Source organism: Protopterus annectens, chromosome 2.part2, assembly GCF_019279795.1.
Source record: "Protopterus annectens isolate FY-2018-M chromosome 2.part2, PAN1.0, whole genome shotgun sequence".
In the NCBI taxonomy this organism is placed as follows: Eukaryota; Metazoa; Chordata; order Ceratodontiformes; family Protopteridae; genus Protopterus; species Protopterus annectens.
In genome coordinates this window covers 891,344,950-891,371,052 of record NC_056730.1, presented here as the reverse complement: position 1 = coordinate 891,371,052, position 26,103 = coordinate 891,344,950, and the positions used below count along the sequence as shown (strand labels likewise).

At 43.4% G+C, this 26,103-nt stretch overlaps 1 protein-coding gene across 1 annotated transcript in view; it reads right to left on the bottom strand.

Annotated features, from left to right (window-relative positions):
* Window positions 1-26,103, bottom strand: part of DCP2 (decapping mRNA 2) — a gene marked incomplete in the record, with an annotated part of 579,459 nt that overhangs the window by 2,685 nt on the left and 550,671 nt on the right. The window contains 2 exon segments of the mRNA XM_044064209.1: window positions 12,191-12,242; window positions 12,573-12,680. Of these exon segments, the coding sequence (XP_043920144.1) occupies window positions 12,191-12,242; window positions 12,573-12,680 (160 nt within the window).

Sequence of the window (26,103 nt, the reverse complement as noted above, 5' to 3'; positions counted from 1 at the left end):
AGGCTGCCCTAGTGGAATGGGTACAAACAGACTTAGGGGGTGGTTTCCCATGTAGTCTGTAGGAGAAATGGATACAGTGTGATATCCATTTGGAAATAATTTGCTTGGAAATGGGCTTCCCCTCTGTCCCTGGGGCAAAGCTGACAAGAAGCTAGTCTGTTTTTCTGAAGGGTTTATAATACAGTCCAGGTAGTATCCGAGTTGTCTGTGCACGTCTAGTGAGTGCAGAATTCTTTCCCCCTTGTTTTGAGGGTTAGGAAAGAAGGTGGGTAGATGTATGGCCTGGTTGAGGGTCACATCAGATACAACCTTGGGCATAAAGGAGGGGTTAGTCGTCAGGGAGACCCTGCCTGCATGGAAAATGATGAAGGGCTCAATAGTCATGAGTGCCTGAAGTTCTGAAACCCTTTTGGCTGAGGTAATAGCTAGCAGGAAAGCAGTCTTCCAGGAGAGGTATTTAAATTCTGCTGAAGCACCAGGTTCGAAGGGCGATAAGGTTAGTTTTTCTAAAACATAATTCAGGTCCCAGGCTGGCATGAGTGGCCTTCTGGGAGGTCTGATATTAGAAGCCCCTCTGAGGATTTGTTTAATCAAAGGATGTGAGAAGAGGGGTTGGTCTGTTTCAAAACGAGCTGAAATGGTTGAGACATGGATTTTAATAGAAGAGAAGGAGAGGCCACTATTGAGTAACTCTGCTAGGTAAGTCCAGGATAAGAGGAATGGAAGGTTGTGAGGTACTGCTCCCTCTGGATTGGCTTTAGGAGCAGAATCTTTTCCATTTCCCAACGTAAGATTTTCTGGTGCTGGGCCTTCTGGCCTCTGTGATAATGTCTAGGACCTATTTGCTTAGAGGGGACTCCGTGTTTGCTTTTAAAGTATTAGCCATGCTGACAGTTTTAGAGTCTGCAAGTCTGGGTGCAGCATCCCCCCCACCTGGGTCAAGAGGTCTGAGATCAGGGTTAGCTGCCTTGGAGGCTGTAATGTCAGGCTGCCCAGTAAGGGGTACCAATGCTGTCTGGGCCAATCTGGAGCAATGAGGATGGCCTTTGGTCTCTCCACCCTTACCTTGATCAGTACCTTAGGAATAAGAGGCAGAGGAGGGAATGCGTACACAAAGAGGGAGTTCCAGGGGAAGGTCAAGGCATCCACTTTCCATGCTAGGTGGTGATACTCCCTGGTACAGAATTATTTTTAGCTGGTGGTTGAGGTGCGAAGCAGAGAGATCCACCTCCGGAGTTCCCCACTCCTGAATGACTTGCAAAAAGATTTTTCTGTGGAGCTGCCATTCGTGCGGGTCCAGTAAATTTCTGCTTAGGTGGTCTGCCAAGGTGCTGTTGATCCCTGGTAGGTACTGGGCAAGTAGGTGTAATAATACTTCTGGATGACCAAAAAAAAAAACAGACTGGAGGATGCAGAAGAACAGAGTGAAATCCACACGATAATAAAAACATTTAATCCGCTAATATTGTGTGGATTTCAAGTTTGGTTACGAAAGCGTGGATTAAGATTTTTTTATTACGCTAATATCGTGTGGATTTCACTCTGTTCTTCTGCATCTTCCAGTCTGGCAATTAGGTGTAATCCCATGGAGGAGGCTGTCAGCCAGAGGTTCATGGCTAGCCAGCACAGAGGGTAAAATTGGTTCCCTCCCTGTTTGTTGATACACCACATTACTGTGGTGTTGTCTGTTTTGATAAAGAGAACCCCAGGCCTGAGATTGGATTTGAAGGATGTCAGAGCCTTTGTACTGCCATAATTTCCTTCTGATCGATACGTAAGGGAAGGCGCTGGGCATCCCGAAGACCTCGGATGCACCTTGGGTCCACCTGCCTGCTAAGTGAGCACCCCAAGCAATGTCTGGTGATGGCCTGGCCGGTAGGGTGGAGGATAAGGGAAGACCCTTATTCTTGGCACAGGCCCCTGCCCACCAGAGAAACTCAGCCCTTACACAGGGGATCAGAGGGAGAGAGGTCTCTAGAGGCTGAGAGTGCTGACACCAAAGGTTCTTTAGATACCACTGAAGTTTCCTCATGTGAAGCCTGGCCAGAGGAATTAGAAGGATGCAAGATGCCATGTATCCCACGGCTTGAACTTCCTCATAAAGAGGTGACTTCTGGAAGCCAGCTGGGTAAAGTAGAGAGGCAAAAAGCTCTGCTTTTCTGGGGACAGGAAGACCATTTGGGATGCTGTGTCCAGCAGTGCTCCGAAGAAAATGCTCTTCCTGAAGGGTTTTTGCTTTGATTTCTTCTCACTGATGGTGAACCTTAGGGAAGTTAGGAGGGTTTTGACAAAGAGAAGGTCCTGGAGGAGCTTTTCTTTACACTCTGCCTGAAGGAGGCAGTCGTCCAGATAAGGGCAAATCTGTATATTTCTCTGTCTGCAAAATGCTATGGCCAGGGCTAAGCATTTGGTGAATACTCTGGATGCAGTAGATAAGCCAAAGGGTAGCACAGAGAACTGAAAGGCATTTTTTTTATCAGCAAAGGTAGCAGCTGCTGCAAAGTTAGCATTTGAATTTGGGGACCACCAGGGAGGTGTTCAGAATGGATAGATCCAGGATGGAGCACCAAGTGCCCTCTTTTCTGGGAGCAAGGAAAAGTCTGGAATAAAAGCCTTTGCCTGTTTGATCTGAGGGGACAGGTTCTACTGCCCCTGGGATATGAGAGTTTAGACCTGTTTCAATGCATCTGCCCACTGATTTGGAGGTAAGTCTGGGTACCCTCTTGGAATTGGGAGTTCGTTGAAAGAGAATTTGTATCCCTGCAAAATTATCTTTAAGATCCATTGGTCCTTTGTTACAGAAAACAAAGTTTCTTTGCAGAGGGAGAGCCTTCCTCCTAGCTTTTGGTGAGTGAAAGGAAGACAGAGGGGGGGGAGAGGGAGTCATTGAAAGTTTTTTGCTATAGAAGGGTGGCTTAGAACTACCTGCCTTTGGGGTGGAAGTGGTCCACTGTTTGGTTCTCTGCTGCCCCTGAGATAGGGGCCTGGGTGGTCTTGTCCTTGCCCTGTCTGCTAGGTGCAGGGAAATACAAGCGCTTAGAGGGAAAGTTCCTGCTGAACCTGGGAGGTTGAACCTGAAAGAAATCTTTTACTGTTTGCATAGACTTTGCTTCGTCTTCCATCTTTTTAAGCACCTCTTCTGCTTTTGCTCCAAACAAGCAGTTCTTATCCAGGGGTGCATCAATTAGTTTAGACTTGACATGATCAGGGAGAGGCTGTTCCTTCAACCATTCCCGTCATATCCACAGTGTAATGAGTGTTTGGCCACCTGACAAGTAGAGTGCAGTAAATCTGCTAACTCTTTCAAATTGGCACAGTCAGGAAAAGTTGAAATAATTTGTTTTAATAGTTCCAAAGTGTGTTGTTGATATTTTAACATATGGAACTGACAGATGAGTGCTCCGACGGCTAAAGTTACAGAAGTGTATACTTCTGAGGCAGAAGGAATGGATTCCTCTGCATCTGAATCCTCATGTATACTTCTGAGGCAGAAGGAATGGATTCCTCTGCATCTGAATCCTCATTAGCAGTCATAGGTTGTTTGTATAACCACAATAGGTTGCTGTTCCTCTTCAAAAAATGAACAGTCAGATTCCTCAGAATCCTGTTCTGTCATAATTTCTGGAGAAAGTTGTCTTTTCCTTTTAGAAGGTGTGGCCTTGACTACCCCTGATAAGGGAAATGAGATCCTCTGCCATTTTAAGCATTTGTGCTTGGGGTGGTGGAGCAGGAGCAAGATGGTGGCTAGATGCAGATTTTCTAGGAGTGGCCTGGCTTCTAGGCCTAAGAGTATCGACGTAGTTTTTTGTCTAGATTCAGTAGTGCAAGAGGCCTCCTCGGAAGCTGGTGCCTGCGTCGCTGCTCCGGACCCAACCAAGGCAGAGACAGCCAAAGGCACGAAGACTAAGAAGACTTCTGCGGCATACCGGACTCTGAAATTGTCTCAGTAGAGGCTTGCATAGAAACTGAATCGGGCATCAGGGGCTACAAAAGCACCTCACTGAATTCCGTAGAACTGAAGACCTGCTTAGTGGTAGAGTCGTTGGAAGACTTAGCCTTGTATGGTCTGTCTCTATCTTTATCTCTGCGTTTTTTTTGGAATGTCCATGGATTGTTGGCTGACTGACACCATTTTGGAATGTAAACACGGAAGAAGAAAATACCGGTCTACAATAAGTGCTCTAAGGCGAATGGTTCTCCCGTTAAAGAGGGCACAGAACCGGCAAAAGGGGACGTCGTGGTCTGGGCCTAAACAAGTGACGCAGTATGAATGTAAGTCTCATTGAGACAATTGTTAACTTTTTCGGACATCGGTTAGTGCAAGAAAAAAGGATCCCCAATGGGATACTTAGCGTTAGACATTTTCAGCTTAAATTCAAACTGTGGTACTGACCAACCAGCAAACTTCCAAACTGCTTCTGCTATGGGCTCCACGGCAAGAAAGACTGATGTAATGACATTGGCTGCCTTGCTTTACAGTACTGACGACCTGATGTCAGACCACAAGTAACAGCAGCTGCTGCAGAAAAACAGTGACTCTGGTATTCGGGCCGGCCAAGGGCTACCACAGAAGGGATAACCCACAGGTGATGACTGCAACAGTGAAGATCATCATTAAATACACACTGCACTGTTGACACCTGAGCCTCTAGGGTCTGTTGAGCATCTGGAGTCTAAATGATCTGTGACATTTCAGAAATAAGGTCCCACTGATGTCTTGTCAAATGGGCAAGGTAGTTCAGTGTACACAGGGCGAAAGTGGCTGATGCGCATGTATACCTTCCTAATGATCCAATGCCAGAGACACTGTTGTGTGGGAGGACCAAAGAACTCTCCTCTGAGATGTCAATTTTGGTGCCTGCCACAATCACAACAGCGTCCACCACCAGACCCCTTGCTCTAGTTGGGGTCAGTCCTGGGGGGGGAGACAGCAATCCTATCAGGTTTCCTAGAGATTGGTTCCAATATTTTGTGTTCTCCATGTCCTCCAAGACACCAGGTCTACAAAGGCATCTGGAGAGGTAAAAATACCCAGGATGTGGATGGGCCTGCGCTGAAGGGCTCCAGAAAAAAAACTCCTCCAAGGAAGGTGCTTTGGTGATCCACTCACCACACTGTTCAATAATACAAGCAACCAGCCAAGAGAGAGGCGTCTTTAAGGGAGGCTTTGAGGGAGCACCCCCCTTCATTGAGGTCTGTGTCTTTGGTGAGGGATTCTTCAGGGACATCCAAGTTCTTTCTTTTGCACTTACTCTTCTCATTCACCTCCATGGGTGGAGGAGTGGGAGAAGACACAGAAAAGATGAGGGGCCCTGAATGCAGGAAAGCCTGGAGACCCAATGACACAAGATGTCCTGGAGTCAAATGATGCGTATCCAAAGGTGCAGAGACACGAAGGGCTTGGGATAGATCTAATGCAGCTGATGAAGTTCTCATCTCCAAACAGGAGAAGATCCTCTCCACAATGTTGAAAGATGAAACCAAAGCCAGAAGGCCAGATCCGGCACTCCTTGGAAGCAGACCAGAGTGAAACAGTGTCCAGCACCAACTCTGCCAGCACTGATGTAATGATCGAAGCCAAGTTATCGTAAGACAGAATGCCCTGGGGCAGGGATGCCTCCAAATCTTGGAAGGTCAAACTAGACCCTGGTGCACCGGCCCAGACCACTCAGCTCCAACAATGCCGGAGTTGAGAATGCCAAGAACTGAGTGGGTGCTGGAAGAGACCAAGCCATCAGCACCACCAGGGGTACATGTCGAAGAGGGCATTACCTTCAACTGTGGGCACAGTAAGGCAGACATCATTCTTCTCTATAACATCCTTGAATCAAGAGTATATGTCTTTGGTAATCAGCTGGGCTAGGTTGCAATATCTCCTAACTATCATAGAGACAAGATGGCCAAAGGAGAGCTCATCATCAATGAACATTCCCACATCCCTAATAACTTATTCATTTTGAGGCGGTGCCTTCTATGGGATAGATACAAGGACAATAAGTGTTTTTCAAAGGATGCAATGCTAGATGTTTCTGCACTCAGCTTTATACAGTGGTCCTGGCACTATATATGTGCATGTGACAGATTCTCTTGTAGGAAGCGGCTGTACAGTTGATAGCCCCAAAGTTTGCAATCATCCACAAACTTTGTCAGAGAGAGAGAGAGACAGTTTGCGTCAGCTTGAACATTAAAACATTAATACTAAACCGATGTGGACTCAGCACAGAGCCCTGAGAAACTCCATTGACAATATGCACCTTGGAAACCTCTGATCATGATTTGCTCGGCCTACCTGTGAGACAGTTTGTTATCCAGCAGGTTACATGCACATTTACATTTAGTTTGATTAGACTGCCCATAACACAGAGCATCTAAGGCCTTAGATCAATGTATATTGTATGTACCATTCTGTATTCATCCAAGGCCTTGCTGAATTCATCAAAGTAGTTCCTGCCTGGGTAGGATTTACCCTTCACATACCCAAATTGGTTTCAATACAAATAAATGTATTACTCACTATTAAGGTAGCGGCAAGTAGAGAAATTGAATCTATGTATATCAAACCGCTACTCCACGGCTAAACTGTAATGTATTAGTAACACCAGCACCAATACAAAAAACAGCTTTGAAAAAGTCTACTTGGATCTCATTTTTAACTTTCGTTTTTATTAAAATATAAAACCATAAAATTCAGAATGCTTAGTTCACAAGCATCCAGTCCCAATACAATGAAACAATGTTTCTATCATGAAGTGCAGATGGTAATTAGATACAAAGTGGTGTATCTTGACTTAACTTTGGTTGTAGCCTTTCAAAACCAACGAACCATTTGGATCTTTCTCTGCGTCAACAGTTCTTCTCTTATAACAATGGAAACTCAAAGAATATTCAACGTGCTAAATAGCTGAACGCTACTTTGACTTCTTTGTGTAGGGCTTCACACCACTCCCAGAAAAAATTCTTTAGAAACAAATAGGTCAAAAATGAATCATATAAGTCCACGAAATATGTCCCAACTCTCACACAATAAGCGCTTTCGGATAAACTTTCATCAGATCATAGAAAGCGCTTATCGTGTGAGAGTTGGGACATATTTTGCGGACTTATACGATTCATTTTTAACCTATTTGTCGAAGGACTGTGCTAAATCAAATGGTACTACGTAAGGCTATTTAAACTAAGGCGTTGAATATAATATAATATTCTTTGAGTTTTCATTGTTATAAGAGAGGAACTGTTGACGTCGAGAAAGATCCGAATGGTTCGTTGGTTTTGAAAGGCTACAACCAAAGTTAAATCAAGATACACCACTTTGTATCTAATTACCATCTGCACGTCATGATAGAAACATTGTTTCATTATATTGGGACTGGATGCTTGTGAACTAAGCATTCTGAATTTTATGGTTTTATATTTTAATAAAATCATCATCATCATCATCATCATCATCATCATCATCCCCCTTTTTCCCATTTACATGGGGTCGGGGTATCATATTAACTGTCGCCAACTCTCTCGATTCAGTGCCACTCTCCTGCTTTCTTCAACACTCATGCCTGACTGTCGCAGATCTTCTTTCACACAATCCATCCACCTCTTTGCTGGATGCCCTCGCTTCCTCTTACCTTCTTCCTGTCTGTCCCAAATCTCCCTCACCAGATTGTCTTCTGCTTTTCTACACATGTGCCCATACCATCGTAATCTGTTCTCTTTGATCTTTTCTGCAATTGGAGCTACTTTGGCTTCTGCTCTTATGTCCTCATTTCTTCGCCTGTCCCGCAGTGTGCATCCTACCACCTTTCTCAGGCACTTCATTTCCATCACCTCTAGCTTCTTCAACTGTTCTGCCTTTACTGCCCAGGTTTCTGTACCATACAGTAGTACTGGTCGCACCACTGTCTTGTACACCTTACTTTTCAGCTTCTTTGGCATTCTTCTGTCATAGACTACACCTGATACTCTATTCCAGTTGGCTGCAGCCCCTCTGATTCTAGCTTTGACCTCTTCATTCAGACTACCCTTCTCCTCAACCACCCCTCCCAGATACTTGAAGCTGTTTACCTGTTCCACTATCTTCCCATCTATCTCTATTCTCAGCTTCTTCTGATTTCCCCAATCTGCTGCCATTACCACTATCTTGTCTGTGCTTAGTTTCATCCCATGTGCCTTCAGATTTGCATTCCATTCTCCTATCCTTTGCTGAAGTTTTAGCTCTGAGTCTGCCTGTACTGCCACATTGTCTGCATACAGCAGCTTTGTTGCTCTGACCCCTCCAACCTGTTTGCTGATGTAGTCCATTACCAGTATGAACAGCAGTGGGCTCAGAGCTGAACCCTGGTGTACACCCACTCCCAATGGGAACCTCTCAGTGAGGCCAAACACTGTTCGTACTTGAGTCACTGAGTCCTTGTACATACATTTTAATAAAAACGAAAGTTAAAAATGAGATCCAAGTAGACTTTTTCAAAGCTGTTTTTTGTATTGGTGCTGGTGTTACTAATACATTACAGTTTAGCCGTGGAGTAGCAGCTTGACAAACTGGTTTCAAGGGATTTTATGTTGCCAATACCTTTGGTTATGAGATCTACAACAATCTAGTCCTGACTAATACAGCCACTGCATGTAACACCCCTCAAGTTTTGACATCTCTGGTTAAGTCTAACCACAGACTTTTAACTTTTCTCTTCCAAAATCTCTGAAACCCTACAATCAATAATTCTGACAGTACGGATGTCAAATTGGCAACCATCCTCAAATCCTGTTTTAATTTATTTATTTCATTCATTAACTGGGTAGTGTCCGACTGGGCTAGAAGCACGTTTTTAGCAGAGAACCGGGGAGAAAAGCTCCAAAATATAACAATAAGGCAGTGTGAAGTACAAGACATACTACAGATGATGCAGGACTAGCTAAGAAGCTAATTACAAACATAGTACAGAATCATATACTCAAAAGCATTAGACAAACTATAAAGAGTCACAATATTGAGCAAGAGAGGAACAATTGAAATTTCAGCAAATAGCTACTGCTACTTACAGTGATTACATACAAGTAAAAATATATTAATAGAGTATTCCCAGTTATTATTGGATGTCCAGTTGTGAGCAAAGCAGCTATTATAAACTATTCAAATTCACTTGGATAATCAAACTCAACCCTGACACTGCTATTTATATAAAGGTGCTCTTTCCCAACACAGATAAGTGCCAAGACCAGGCCATCTAACCTACAGTCAAACACAATGGGAATTTTAAGAACAAAAAACACTAGTGCTCCACGATTCCTCATATTAAAGTTTGCATCAATAATACCGTAGAGAATTAAAAGCTACTCATTAGGGCTAGTAAGGCAAACCATGAACTTAAATTAGCTTCCAAATTCAATGATAACCAAACCCTTCTTTAGTTACATTAAAACAACTATCTTAATTCTAAAAAAATTCCCTGTATCCCTTGCACCTCCTAATATCACAAAGAAGCATGGACTGAATATGCTGTTCAAGACAAAAAAAAAATACTATTTCCTTGGAGCTTGATAACTTACCTTAACAGCTAATACATAGCATTAAACATGTTCTTGCAGACTCCCTACTTAAACTGTTTAACTTGAGCTTAGCTGCGGGGTGCCCCCAATGTGTGGAGAACTAAAGTTGTAATACCCCTACACAAAGGCAACTACAGACCCAACAGCCTGACTAGTCTGACTTGGAAAGTCATCAAATATGACCTCAAACTATAATACCAAACTTTATCAGGCTACACCCACATAAGTATGGCTCTGTCAAAAGGAAATCTCATTTACTCAATTTATTTAACTTCTTCAAGGTCATACAGGCTAAAGACATTGGTCTATCTAATCACACACTTTACTTCGATAGCCAAAGTATTTTACCTATACCCTACACCTGCACTGTAAACAAGTTAAGTGTCTTAAAAGCAGATCCATATGTGGTGAGGCGGATAACCAACAAGCTAAAAGACAGAAACCACAAAGTTAAGGTGTCATGTGCTTACTCTGCAAGTATGAAGGTAGCTACTGGTGTGCTCTAGGTTCACAGATTAGTATTAGGCTAACTGCCCTTGTCGGACATTTTAAGGCTAGCCAATTACCTCATGTGAGAATCAATCCCTGCACTTTGTGTTTGTAAGGTAAATACCTTAACCATCGTGCCAGCCATGCTCGGCAAATAAACCCTCCTTTTCAGTATTTACTTCTCCGATCTCCACAGTGGAAATCAGAGCCTTTGGTTAAAAATTAAATAAATAAATAAATGCAGATCATCTCAAACTGGGTGGTACTGCCAAATGGCTCTCCGATACCTACTCATTACAGCAAGAACTAACCTTTGTAAACAAGCGGTGTGAAAAATGGGCTAACATTGAATATGAAAAATGTATTTAATGTGTTATGTCATATTTGGTAAAGAACTCTCCCTCAATGTACAGTATAGCTAATTTCCCACTCCAAAATGATAATGTGGTCGAGGATCTTAGAACCTGGGTTGACAAGCCCTGCTTTCACCACTGTGAAGCAGCAACAGTCAGAAAATACTTCAATTACACATGACTAACATCTAAAGGCATACCAAACGGGTCAAAAAAGTTATCACCCCTCTTTATGCAGTCTTAAACAATGCCCCTTTGGGATGTACCTTTCTAGTCATATTAAGCAAATGGAAAGGCCCCACAGGTTTCCAACCAAGAAGACTGTTACCCTAATTCATGTGCTACCACAAAAGACTTGGAGAGGAGATGGAAAAAGGCGGATAAGTGGTCATACTAACAAAGACAACACTGAGTGTGTAAGATGCCATTTCTGTAGCAGCTTTTGTTTCCCTTGGGATTAGCATTTCAAACCTGATTTGCAAAACCTGGTGAATGAGAACTCCCCAGTCCACGAAAAGTCAATAAAACATTTTCAAAATGAAATATAAAACCACACCTCAAAAGCGTGCAATTTTTCTAGCATGCCTGCATTTTAAGGCATTCTCCTTTGAATGGCTTTACCAAAATTTATTTTGATCTCAGTACTGTAGAACTGGTGGTGCACTCCAGTGGATGTTTTTTACTTTTTTCCACTGTAGAGTAAATAAGGAGCTGGTATACACAAGCTGAAGGAGCCAAAAGTCAGCTTGCCTAACAAATACAAATTCTTTTTTTCAATTTTCATAGTTTTTTGAGTCATGTTTTCTCTCTATATTCAAGAATTAATGCACTGTGACCGATAGCAGAATAAGTCAACAGAACATTTTTTGACATTTTGGTTAGTTTTTAAGTACCAGCTAACTGGCATGGCATACAAAAGCTAAAAAAAAATGAAAAAGAGCAAGTGCTTGAAACAACACACTAGAACATTCTCTGTGAAGTCATACTATTATAAGTGTGAAAAAATTACATTTTCATTTTATTGGAATTACTTTCAGACACTACTTGCTTTTGCAGAAAACTGGAATTTCATTGTGGAAAATTGGTAACAATTTTCCTAACTATTCTTATGCTCAGCTATACAATGGAAGTCAGACTATATCACAGTAAAGTGAAACCAAAATATGTGAAAAAGAAATACAGAAATATACATAGTATTTAATACTTTTAAAGTACCATGAAATTGTAAATTGTGAACTTAGTATGTTAAAACGTGAAAACTTTGCAACATTACTCATGTACTACAATGAGCTCTACACTGTAATCCCAAAACTTTAAGTGACCCGGAATTTACCAATTTACCAAAAGAATTGGTCTAAAAACACAGGAGGAACAGCAAATGTTGATCAACACTGTTCTGTAAAGTTATTTTATTTTTTTTAGGGAAACATGTCACCCCTGCACCTCCAATGTGAGACAGCAAACCCCCATCCCACCTCCAATGTTGGACAGCAACTCTGAGATTGTCATTCCCAGAAAGGGAATATTCTAAGAAACATCAATCTAAGACTTAGTAAGCCAGTTTTTGGGTCTTTCAGTCTCACCACTCCAGGTCTCGCAGTAACGAGTCTCACAATATTAAAACATTACTGTCACGATGACCACACAGCGGACAAGTGCATGCAAATTATACATACACACAAACCTAATTTTACACCGAAAATCTGTAAATGCATCCATTCTTTCTCTGACAGTTTAGTCCAACTCAAGTTTGAATGGTGTAAAGAAATGCAGTGATTACAGTACTTAATTGCTGAAAAGGTGGTTACCATTTTCAAAATTATCCTGAAGTCTTCTTGGCAGAAACTTCTTTTCAGATTTCTGAGAACACAGGAATTAAAAAAAATATATATTTCAGTCAAATGTTCAAAATGAATTACTACCACTTAAATTCTATTCTATAACATTTGTACGTTTCCTATTAAGTATGCTTGCTTTCATCCTAATAATTTTAAACCAATAATCTGCACTTCTAGCGCTGTTTAAATGTACTCAGGATATGGATGGAACCCTATTAATGTTTGATAGATATCACAAGTGATCCCTTCTAGACAACATGCTACCACCAGCTAAGTTTTCATCATTAGAATTTTTTTTTCTGGTCTGACAGTGTACTCCAGCTCAAAACATTGCCAAGAAAAGATTACACACCAAGATCTGATACTGCTGTTTAACCTGACTGTTAATGCCATTTGTCCTCTTCTTTGGGTTTGGAGAATCCTGATACTGCTTTCTGCCATTACTTCTCAAGTGCTGGTTCTGCAAGAAACAATAAAACAAAATGTATCAGCTGCAACAAGCAGCAAGCTTGAACTAATGATTGAAGGGATTAACAGTTTCTTTAAAAGTAATTACAGCATCAACATTATAAGAACATTAATCCTTTAATATTGGTTTCACCCTAATATACAGTTTTGTCAGGTATTTATTTGGCTTTGCATCAACTACCAGCCTAACGGCTACAACATAAAGAAGTTATGTACTCACCATAAACGCAGATGTTCGAGCATCTTCACGGTTGCAGACATCACTTGTGGTTTATCCCTGCTGGGTAGCCCTCAGCCAGCCCAAATACCAGAGTAAAGGTTTCCCTCCTGCGTCAGCTGCTCTGTGAGTGTGGCTGATGTCAGGTCGTCAGGGCTATAAAGGGAGACAGCCGACACCATTACATCAGTTTTTCTTACCCCTAAAGGTCTTAGAGCCCTAGACAAGATATATACAATAGTAAAGACAAAAGGGGGTAAGTGGGAGGGAAACAGGATTGCAACAGTGAATACACTCGAACATCTACATTTATGTTAAGTGTAAACAACTGTACTACGCTCTTCACGTTTCACTGTTATCACTTGTGGGAAGAATCCCAAAGCAGAGGAAGTGGGTGGAGGAAAGCTGCACAATCATGGGGATGCTAGCATGCAATGCAGGACTGCAGATGCAAATTCTGCCCTATTTTTAGAGAAAGTGGCTAGCTGGTAGTGCTTGACGAAAGTGTGGATAGATGTCAAAGTTACAGCTTCCAGAATTTCCTTGGTAGGAACACCCCTCAGAAAGGCTGTGGAGGCACAGGCTGCTCTTGTGGAATCAGATCTGATGGTTTTGGGAGGGCTCTTTCCATGGAAGGTATAGCAGAAATGTATACAATGAGAGATCCATTTGGAAATGATCTGCCTGCCACAGGGGCGAATGAAACCTGGTCTGTTTTCCTGACTGATTTGGTCCTGTCAAGGTAAAATCTCAACTGTCTGTGCAAGTCCAAGGTGCTCAGAATTCTCTTCCATCTATTTGTTAGTTTTGGAAAGAAGGTATACAGGTGTATGGCCTGGTTGAGGGTTACATCAGAAACCACCTTAGGCACAGAGGAGGGGCTGGTTCTTAGAGAGGCCCTGTCTGCGTGGAAGATGATAAAGGGTTCAGTGGCCATAAGAGCCTGGAGCTCAGATACCCTCCTAGCAGAAGTGATGGCTAGCAAAACGTAAAGTTTTCCACGAGAGGTATTTGAGATCTGCTAAGGAAGCTGGCTCGAAAGGGGGTAGAATCAGCTTTTCCAGGACAAAGTTTAGATCCCAAGCTGGAGCAGGGGGCCTTCTTGGTGGTCTGATGTGGGCCATCCCTCTGAGGAACTGCTTCAAGGGATGCTGAGAGAATAAAGGCTGATCCGCTTAGATGTAGTCTGAGATAGCCGAAGTACGAGTCTTGATGGAGGAGCAAGACAAACTGTTATGGAGAAGCTCTGTCAGGTAAGTCCAGGACCAGGGGTAAAGAGGCTTTGGGTGCTGGTGGTATTCCTAGTGGAGCACCAGCAGGTGAATCTCTTCCATTTAGAGGAATAAGAATTTCTGGTGTTGGGTCTGAGCCTCCTTAATAATGTCGAACACCTGATTGCTGAGGGCTGCAGTGGTAACTGTCTTTGAAGAATCAGCCATACTGTTAACTTGAGTGTGGCAAGACCTGAATGCAGGAGCTTCCCTCCCTGCTGTGTGGCCAGGTCTGCAGTGGAGGGTAGGGTAAAGGGAGGGTGAATGCTCATGCTGAGGAGCATAGGGTACCAGTGCTGCCTTGGCCAATCTGGGGCAATAAGGATAGCCCTTGGTCCTTCTCTGATCTTGAGTAGAACCCTATGTATCAGATGAAGTGGGGAAAAGGCATACATAAACAGGCTGCCCCAGTGGAAGGAGAGGGCGCCCACCCTCCAGGCGTCTGGTTGAAACTGTCTTGAGCAGAATTTGGCCAGTTGACAGTTCTGGTGGCTTGTGAAGAAGTCTATGTCTGGTTCCCCCCAGACGCGATCTGTGAGAAGGTCTCCCGGTGCAACTGCCACTTGTGGGGGTCCATGATCTGTCCGCTTAAGTGATCTGCCAGGGTATTTTGCTACCCTGGGAGATATTGAGCTAAGAGATTGCTGTCCCAGCTTTGATGCCGACTACCAGATCTGCATGGCAAGGTGACATAGGGGACAAGAATGAATGCCCCCTATTTGTTGATGTACCACATGACAGTGGTGTTGTCTGTCCTGATTAGGAGTACTCCTGGTGACAGATGCTCTTGAAAGGTTAGAAAAGCTCTGTGCACTGCCAGCATTTCTTTCAGATTGATATGGAGACCTTGAACTTCCTGTTCCCAAAAGGCCTGGGTTTGCAGAGTTCCAGTGTGGGCTCTCCAGGCAATGTCTGAGGTGTCTGTAGTCAAGGTTTGCTTGTGTGGCTGAAGGACAAAAGGAAGGCCTTTGTTTAGGGAGCAAGCCTGGGCCCACCAGAGGAGATCCCTGCTTAAGCAAGGAATTAGTGGTAGTTAGTGCTCCAGAGACTGGGAGTATTGGCACCAGAGGTTCCTTAAGTACCACAGCAGTTTCCACATATGCAATCTGGCAAGGGGTACCAGCATGATGCAGGAAGCCATTTATCCCAGGGCTTGTAATATTTGTCTGGCTGTTGTGAGGTGGGTCTTGTGTGCCAGCTGTTGGAAGTAGGACTGCAGAAAACTCTGCTTCGAGGGGGGGGGGGGGCATTTGCATGGATGTGTCTAGCAGAGTGCCCAGGAAGGTAATCCTTCGTGTGGGTAGCAGCTGAGATTTCTCCATGTTGATGGTGAGCCCCAGTGAGGTCAGTAGAGTCTGCACAAAGGAGAGGTCCTGCAGGAGCTTTTCCCTGGTTTCTGCCTGAATGAGGCAGTTGTCTAGAAAGGGGTATATATGTATGGCCGTCTGCAGTAAGCAATGACTGGAGCCAAACATTTTGTAAAGACTCTGGGAGCAGTGGATAATCCAAAGGGCAGTGCAAAGAATTGAAAGTGTTGGGGCCCTGCTCTGAACCTTAGGTAACTCCTGCAGGAATCTCTGACAGGAATATGCAGGTAGGCATCCTTCAGATCTAGGGTCACTAGCTAGGCTTGTAGTAGGAGCATAGGTAGTAGTTTTTGTAGTGTCAACATTTTGAATTTTGGATCAAGAAGGGACAGATTCAGGGTACAGAGGTCTAGGATAGGGCGCCATGTGCCCTCTTTTCTGGGAACCAGGAAAAGTCTTGAGTAAAATCCTTTTCCAGTCTGTTCATTGGGCACGGGTTCTACAGCACCCTAGGCATAAAGCTTTTGGATCTGGCAAACTGCTTCTGCTGTCTTGTTTGCTGGGATGTCTGGGCAACCTGACCTCCTTGGGTTTTCTTTGAAATACAATCTGTACCATCTGGTAACAATTTTCAGGACAAACAGATCTGAGGTGATGGCCTGCCAATTTTCTAGGAAGAGGGAAAGTCTTCCTCCTAGCTTGTCTGGAGACCTGGGGGGCAGAGGGGAGGGAAGGGAGTCATTGTGAGTCTGTTGAAGAAAATGAGCTTAGAACTCTCCTGCCTTGGAGGGGCAGTGGACCACTGTCTCTGCATACCTTTCTCTGTATTGGCGTAGCCTGAGAGGGAAAGGACCAGTGCTTGGTAGGGAAGTTTCTGCTGAACCTTGGAGGCAGTACCTACAAGTCCTTGACAGTCTGCATGGATTTGACTTTGTCCTCCATTTTCTTGATGACTTTCTCAGCCTTGGGGGCCAAACAATTGCTCTTTACCCAAAGAGGAATCTAAAATCTTGGATTTTACCTGGTCAGGCAAAGGTTGCTCCCTTAACCAGGCGTTCCTTCTGATAACTGACCCTGTAGCTGGCAGGCCTGGAAGAGGCTTCTAAGGCATCATAACCACAATGTAAGGAGTGCTTTGCTACCTGAGAGCTTGACTGTATGAGGTCTGTTAGTTCTCTTGTAGTGCTACTGTCAGGCAAGGCAGATATTTTCTATTTAATGAGGTTGAGCACAGTCTGCTGGAATTTAATCATATGAAATTGGCAGTTTAATGTCCTCAGAGCCAAAGTGGCTGAGGTGTAAACCTTTTTACCCATCCTGTCTAGAGCTCTGCTTTCTTTGTCAGTAGGGATGTTTTTTTTTTTTTGAAGAACTAGCTCTAGCTCCCTTAGGGCCACGAGTAATTACTTCAGGGTGTGCAGTAGGATTTTCAAATAAGTATTTGTGAGAGTCTTGCACCCTGTAGTATCTATCTGGTTTTCTGGGTGCTGTAGGGAGAGAATCTGGAGAGAGGGCAGATTCCAGAAAAACATCCTCTACTACATCCAGAATAGGAGAGACAGCCAGAGGCTTATGCTGAGGCAGATCTAGAAATTCCCCGAGTCTCTTTTTAGACTGGGGGTAGTCCTGGGCCTCCCACTGAAAAAGATTTTTGAGAGTATTTAGAGTTTCCCCAAAGGAAAGTTCCTCAGGGGGGAGAGGCAGTCAGAACTGGATCATCAGCATCAGTCCTCAAATGCTGCTAAGGGCTGGTCTTCCATGTCTGACTCCTCTAGATCTGAATCCACTGATTCTGGGTCTGTGAGGAACTATGGGGGAGTGTCTCTTTCTTTTGGCTGATGTAGGGGGGTTGACTACCCATGATCAGAGTCATTAGGACCTCTGCCATTCTGAGAACTTGCTGCGATTGAGGGGCTGGCAGGCCAGTAGAAGGTCGGTGGCTGGGGCCCTGCGAAGGGATCTTTTTGGGGGTAGATTTTGGCTTGAGCCTAGCTGGATCAGTAGCCTTATACTATACAGAGTTAATTTGACTGGCAGCGTTGTCGTCGTTCTAATCCTGGCTTCAGATGGAAAAAAAAAATGTCACTTTATTTTGCTTTTGCATCTTCTTAAAAGTACTCAATTGTATTTATTCTGCTCCATTTATTAGTGCTTGGTAGTAGTCTGATTAAATTGTAACTGTTATTCCAAGCCTTTTGGTTTAAGCACTTGGGCTCCAGACCAGTTGTTTTACATTAAGAAGGTTTGTGGTCAGGACTTCTGTGTCAGGACAGGTAGCTTACATCCTTCTAAGTTGGGAAATGCTAACTGAAGGCTTAGTGTCTGTTATTCTAAAATTGTATTAGTTCTGGTTACAGCACTTGGTCTTCAGGCCAGTTATTTTTCATTAAGAAGGTTTGTGGTCTGCACTCTTGTGGGAGGAGAAGCTAGATTCTGCCCTTCTGAGGTGGGAATTTCTGGTTAAAGGCTTATTGTGCCTGCTTATCTGAACCGTTTCTTTCTGAAATTGGTACGCCTTGTTTGCTGTAGCACAGACTAGATTCAGACATCCTGAATCAAGCTTTCTTTGTATAACTTGAGCACTAATTCAGACCATCTTTTTTTGGAGAAGGTTCCCCTGCACCCTAGTGGCAGGAGTGTACAGTTAGAACTTGTCTGATCGAAGACTGCTGGAACGGGGCTCAGTTTTTAGCTTTTTATTGGTTAACTGGTTAATTTGATTAAAATCAGTTTGCTCATTTGCTACTGTTACATTATAAAAAAAAAATACACTTTGTGCATCGCCGCTTAGCTAGGGTTAAACTATTCCTGGCGCCATAAAGTCTGCTCTTCAAATTTTCCCTTAGAACTAGCCAGGTTTTTAGTTTTAGCATTCAAATCTGTTTCTATGAGCTCAGCACTTGTTCAAAACCTGTTGCAAGCAAGAAATAAGCTACAAATTACTACAGCACTCAACGTTCCTCACTTGTCTAGAGGACAACAGTTTTTAGTACTTAATAAATAAGCACCTATCCAAGCATGTCTAAGGGTCAGCTCCTGGTGTTTTCTCCTGTCTACCTGATGAATCTGGGCATCTTGGGGCAATGCAGCAATTGCCTCATGTACACAGACAACCTTCTCCTCCTAACACCCAACACTACAACCTGTGAGAGATGCACTTGTATAGCCAAACCGGGAGCAAAGCTCTCATCACCCAAGACTGGACTAGACAGTCAAAAGGAGAAGGTAAACACTTGCACCACACCACACTCATCACATAGTCCCTCAAAACTTACACGACCAAAACAGACACACAGAAACACAAAATACACACCTACATTCACAGAGGCTCTCAATAATAATCTGCTCAAGCAACAGAGACCTCCAAAGCAGAAACGCAAGCAACCTCCACCCCCCAACACAACCCAAATGACATAGCCCACAAACTCAGTGTGCCACTCAACCACAGCCCATAAGGCATAACAACGTACCCAACACTCTAGTCATAGGTGGCTCTAAAGTCAGGCACACTGATGTTCCACTCACCAGGCTAAACAAGCAGAAAGTTACTGTCAAGCTACCTGTCTGGTGCCAGGATCCGCCACATAAGGCACGCACTCAGGTCACTCCACAAGTACAAAATATGACTCTCTCATTGTCCACGTCGGTGTGAATGACCTGAGACTTACCTCCCTGGACTACATGAAAAGAGACATGGAGGAGCTCTCCGATCTTGTAGCTCAGGCAGGTATGACCCTAGCCCTGAGTAGCGTCCTGACACCACCCAGAATGAAACCACAGTACAGGGACAAAATGATCGACTTCAACAACTGGCTAAGCTTCTGGTGTCATTCTAAGGAAATCCAGTATCTGTCTGCCTGGGATGACATCCTCGACAGACCACAATGCTTTGCCAGAGATGGCCTGCACCTATCGCCCTTGGTATTCCGGATACTGGCCAATGCTCTTGCACCCCTATAGTGCCTTTTTTAGGCAAGGTTCAAATGACAAATTCACCACCGTAACAGGTACAAGCAACCAAAATCTGAGGGTAAGGCTACTCAATGCCAGAAGTCTAAACCTCAAAATGCATTCACTCGAGGCACTCCTTAAAATGGAGAACATCGACATCTGTGCAGTGACAGAGATCTGGTTCAAGGCTCCAGAGAACACCCCTCTATTACCAGGCTATAATCACCACCACACCTTTCAGCCACCTTATCTGGTTTCAGGGTACCCCCTCTTACAAAACATGTTTTTTAATGTTTCACATTCACTAAGAAAATCCGCAAAGTCAGACACCATTCTGGCCAGTCTTACATATTGGCCCTTAACTAGGGCTTTTTTCTGGTGCAATGGGTATGCGCTTGTATAATGCAATAGTTAATTTGAATAGGTAGGTTTCCTATATAGTTGTGACTCACTATTGCATTACACAAGCGCACACCCATTGCACCAGAAAAAAGCCCTAGTTAAGGGCCAATATGTAAGACTGGCCAGAATGGTGTCTGACTTTGCAGATTTTCTTACTGAATGTGAAACATTAAAAAAGAGGGGGTACCCTGAAACCTTTGTCATAGATATTTTTAATGAAGTTAAGACTAAAAGAATGAATGGTCATTTTCTTGCACTACTAGGACAGGTGCTTACTCTTACTTACACATCCAATTTTTATGACATTAAAAACATTATTTCCAAATGTTGGAAAATATTTGATGTTGACCCTGAATTATCAGGGAAATTTGGTATTGAACTGCAAGTGGTTTACAAAAGAGACACTTCCCTTAAAGGATTGTTTGAAAGGCAAAAATTTGACATCCACAATGGTGGTACCTTTAAGTGTGGGAGGTGTGCCCAATGCCCTTATGTTATGGACAGAGGAAAAATCAAGCTCAAAAACTTTGGATATATTTCCAGTTCAAAAAGGATGTACTGTTATACTAAAGGGGTTGTGTATTTGTATTCTGTGCAAGTTTCTATGTAGGTAAAACTAAGAAGGCCCTAAGATTAAGGATTTATCAACATTTATATGATATCAGAAACCTAAATGAAAAGAATGCACTATATAAACATTTGGTTAGTGAACCTACCCACTCCTTCCTGTTCTTTATTTTGGAACAGGTAGATCTGGGACCTCGTGGGGGACCCTTGAATGAGTATTTGGAATTTGTAGAACTCAAATGGCAAATTAGGCTTAATGCTTATTATGCTCCTGGGTTAAATGATAGAATTTCTTTATCTTCTCTGTTGAAATTAAAATCTATGTTTTTTATTTAGTTATATATATTGTTTAGGGATGTTTTAAACTTTTTATATGTATTATTGTTTTATATTTGGCTTGCATTAAGTATCTGCAGCCTTGTTAATGGGGGAAATGATGTCAGTTATTTGTGATTGGGTAAGCAATGTATTTAAACAGGTGCTAATTTCAGTAGTTTGTATTCTGAGGAAGTCATCTACCAGACGAAAGTGCTTAATACTGCTGTGTTTGCTTGCACTGTTTTATCTTGGATGAATATTGTCTGTATTTTTCTGGATTTGGAGTTTTCTGCTTATAAAGGATTTACCATCTACCAAGCGTCGCTTTTGTCTTGCAACAGCTGCCTTTTATTTTTCATTGTCTACAACAGAAGAAAGAAACTGTTGCAAAAAAAAGAGTAAAATCCCATGACTGGAGGAACTCCCCAGTCAGCCTCAGTAAGAAGCTGAGATCCCTTATAAAATCCTCCAAAGCTACTTATGAAAACAAAGTTACTTACGAATCTGGATTCTAAAGACAACCACAAAGCATTCTATAGCTATGTCAAGAATCTCCACGGCAACACTCAGATCTGCTCTGACTTGCAGCCCAATGGCACTAAATATACAGAACCAACTGATATTGCCAACATCCTGGCAGATAGGTTCAGTGCTAACTTTACCCCCTTTCACCCCCTAAAGGCCCATATCTATACCGGAAGAATGCAAAGTTCCTGTAATCACGGCTGCACAGATAAAAACCACACTCTCCAAAGCCAAGAACACAGCATCCAAGGGACCTGACAACATCCCAGGCTGCGTTCTACACGAACTACAGAATGAACTGGCACCCCACCTAAGCACCATGTTCAATCATAGCCTCACCTCAGGCTTTGTGCTCACTGAATGGTGCACAGCGACGGTTATCCCACTCCACAAAGGGGGAGCCACCACAGACCCCGGGAACTACCACCCCATTAGCCTAACGAGCCTGGTCTGCAAGGCCATGGAACTTATAAACAAAGACATTGGTGATCTCCAAACTCTGGACCCCGCCCAGTTCGGGTTTATAAAATACAGATCATGTCTCCTAAACTTGATAGACTTCTTTGAAACAGTCACCAAAGCCGTAGACGATGGTAAGGTGGTTCACACAGCCTATCTAGATCTCGCCAAGGCTTTTGACACCATCCCCCACTCTGGAATTATAGATAAACTCACTAAACTAGGTATAAATCCCTATGTCACAAGATGGGTTGCCAACTGGCTCACTGACAGAACCCACACTGTAAAAGTAGCGGACTCCAAATCCGACTTCAGACCAGTGACAAGTGGAGTACCACAGGGTTCAGTCCTGAGTCCTCTCCTGTTTTGTATCTACTTTTCTGAAGTAAAGGCTAACACAGAAGGTCTTTCGCTAACAAAGTTCGCAGATGACTGCAAAGTAGGAGCCATAATCAAAACTCCTAACAATGTGGACATCCTACAAAAGGGCCTCACTGAGACAGATGCCTGGTGTCACAGCCATGGCCTCAAGCTCAATGCCAAAACGTGCATGGTCATCCCCTTTGGTAAAAACTCTGTACCCAAGAACTACCACATAGGTGGTAGTCTACTTAACACCGAAAGTGTGATAAGAGACCTTGGGACACAGGTGGACAGTAGTCTCTCCTTTGATAATCACATTGCCACAGTAGTCAGGAAATCCTTCCACGTGACACACCTCATCACAAAAGGTTTCTCATCCAGGAAAAAAAGAGGTCATTGTTCCCCTCTACCCGTCACTCATTAGACCCTTTATAGACTACAATGCCCCTTTTGGTATGTACTTCACAAGGCATCTACAACTGGAAAGGCTGCAGAAATACCTCACAAAGAGGATTACCAGCCTCAAACAGATGCCCTATGCAGACAGTCTCAAAAAAACTCCAGCTTTACTCCGTCGCATATCGCCTACTCAGAGGCGATCTCTGCCTAACATACAAAGCTATTTCAAACCCAGAGCTGTTGGACATGCTCCACTTACAGAAATCCCAATCACCTCTGAGCTACACGCTCTAGGGACCTAAACCTCGTCACCACAATAAACAGAACATGCTGGAGGGATAGATTCCTGCCCCAGAGACTTCCCATACTCTGGAACAAACTACCTATTTATATCAAACAAAGCTCATTAGCACTCTCCAAGAAAACTCTTTATGATTGGATGGGAAATTCACCCCAGGGATCACCTCTGTGTGTCTGCTCGACAGGGGCACAGGAAAATAATTTTCTTGGGTTTTTGGTTAGGCTTATACAGGCCCTAGGGCCAATAGCCTAGTACTTACTTATGAACCTATGTCAGTGGGGGCTCAGTGGAAGCCGGTGCCTGCAAAGCGGCTCCAGACCCAACTTCGTGAGGAAGAAAGGACATTTCGGCAGGAGGAGGTTGATCTGGCGGTGTACCGGACTCCAAATGGGTCTCGGTAGAGGCCTGCAGTGGATCGTCATCTGTCATCAGGGGCTGTGAAGGCACCTCAATGAGTTCAGCTGTAACCTTGCTTTGAGTAGAGGTGGACGGTAGGCCGGGGTCATCAGAGGGCCTAACATATGGAGGCCTATCCTTGTCTTTGGTCCTTTTTCTTCCTAGGAAAATCAATAACTGACTGAGAGACCGATGCCATTTTGCATTGTGGAAAGACAGACTAAAATGCCTAGTTACAATATCCGCTCTTCTCTTTATAGTTCGAGCATTAAAGAGGGCACTGAACCGAAACCATGGAACGTCGTGGTCTGGGCCTAAACAGGTGACGCAGAGAGAATGGAAGTCTCGGTGTGGGATCTACTTTCCACAACTGAGACAGTTATTAACTTTCTCTGACATCGGTTTAAGGCAAGAAAAGACTCCCCAATGGGGTACATAGCTTTAGACGGTTGTCTTCACTCTGGCAACAGCCGACCAATGCACTTGCAAAACTGCTTCTGCTTTAGGCTCCATGGCAAGAAAGACTGATGTAATGGTGTCAGCTGTCTCCCTTTATAGCCCTGACATCAGCCACACTCACAGAACAGCAGATGCAGGAGGGCAACCTTTTCTCTGGTACTCGGGCTGGCCGAGGGCTACCCAGCAGGGATAACCCACAAGTGATACAGTGAAACACGAAGAACATCCTTCCATCTGTGTTATCGATCTTCATTCTTGACAAATGGGACTCTGTTCCGATCCTGGGAACCGGCTCAGCCGTTATACAGCTTGTGCCAGCCAAAAACTCTCGAGCTAAGACTCTACCCACAATGCCCCTCTCTCCATTACCTCAGATCAAGTTTGCAGATAACAGCAAGAGAATACACAGTAACTGTAATCAAAGCAATGTCCAAGGCCAAAAACCCTATGGCAACCCAGGACAAGGGTTCAATCCCCCAGGAAATCTACAGGAGGGGGAAGGTGGGTGGGATGTCAAGAATGAAAAAAGATCAACAACAGAGATGGAGCGTTATGGTGAGTACATAACTTCTATATCCAGTGTTGTCAATCTTTGTTCATTCTTGACGAATGGGACAGTATCCCCAGTTATTTTATTTCCTGGGTGCCCTTATTGAAGGACATTCCTGAGAACCATAGAGCCAAAGGATGCTCTTCCCCTGGAGACCATATCCAATTTGTAATGAGTGATAAAGGTATGAGGTGCAGCCCAAGTTGCAGGTCCACAAATTTCGTCCAAGAAGCTTTTGAATGAAAAACTGCTGATGTTGCAACTGATCTGATTAAATGCACTTTAACAGACCTGGGTAACATATGGTTGGTATGTGCATAAATAAAGGTAACACAATCTCTCAGCCATTTCGAGAAGGTCACTTTTGATACAGCTTGCCCCACCATTGGACCAGAAAAGGAAATTAATTGGTCTGATTTCCTGGACTCTCTAGTCCTGTACAGGTAAAAACGGAGTTGCCCATGTACGTCCAATAAGTGTAAGCAATATTCATTTTTGTTGGAAAACTTGGGGAATAAAACTGGTAATTCAATTTATTTATTTACCGGGAAATTCTGACTGGACGCAGGTCCTTTTTCAGCAGATGCCCGGAAAGAAAAGCTCCACATCATTTACATGATAGAGATACAAAATTGCAGCAATAGTAAACAACATTACTGGTTGTTGGCTTTAATACAACAAGATATTGATTATCAACAGTATATACAGAAAATACTGCAAATTAAGATAGTTTCTTGTCATTTATTCTAGTAACAACGTTGTCAGACAAGATGTTAAAGTATGTAAAGACAACTAGCTATTTCTGACTGTGGTTAGTAGTGGCGATAGTATAGTTGGGTAAGGGTGGGGGTGTTAGTCTGGATTAGAACAAGGACAAAGCCAGTGTAAATTTAAGTGGAATTTGAGGGCAGTCTTGAAAATGCTGCTGGAAGGTAGAGTAGTTATATAGGGTGGAAGATTGTTCCAAAGTTTAGATATGGTACATGAAAATATGGCTTCTCCTGCTGAGTTTTTGGGTTTGATAACAGTGAGTTGATTTTTGTTGCTTGATCTTAGGGGCCTAGTGGGGTGATAGGGGTGGAGAAGGGTTTGAAGGGAAGGGATGTTAAGGGGGTGGTTAATAAGTTTATGAGCGAGGGTGAGTTGATTAAAGTGAAGGAGTTGTGGGAGTTCTAGCCAGTTTAGTTCTTTAAGGGAGATACAATGATGGCTGCAGTAGGAGATTCCAGTGTCAAATTTAGCAATTTTGTTGTAACAACCATCCAGCTTGTGTAGGTCTGTTTGTCTAAGGTTGGTAAGTATTGAGGATGCATAGAGTAGGGTGGAGATTAGCTGGGAATTGGCCATGGAGATTCTAGCTGCCTTGGTTAGGAATTGGCGGCTTCGATATAATGCACCGAAGTTTCTTGTGAACTATTTTTATTGTGAGAGATATGTGGGTGTCAAATCTAAGTTTGTTGCATATTTCCACACCAAGTGATTTTGTGTGTTCTGATGGAGAGATGATGGTACTGTCTTTGGCAAGAATGTTGAAGTGGGGGGTGTTTTGGGTGGCTTTGGAAGATTGGAACAGGAGTTTTGTCTTACTTGGGTTGAGTAGGAGCTGAGCATTGGATAGCCAGCTTTCTACAGAAGAGAATGATTCTTGTGTGATTTGTTGTAGTTCTGGTAGAGAAGTGGCAGAGCAGATGAGTGTAGAGTCATCTGCGTACTGTATAACAGATGCTTGTGTGGTGGCAGTATGTAGGTTATTAGTGAAAAGTGAGAATAGTAGAGGGTCAAGGATAGACTCTTGTTATTGTTCCAGATTACTGATTGCTGGTGTCCGTGTAGACAGCTGTGGAACCAGCTGCAGGCTGGTTGTGAGAAGGAGAAGTTGGGGAGAGTACAGAGTAGCAGCTCATGAGATACCATGTCAAAGGCCTTTGAG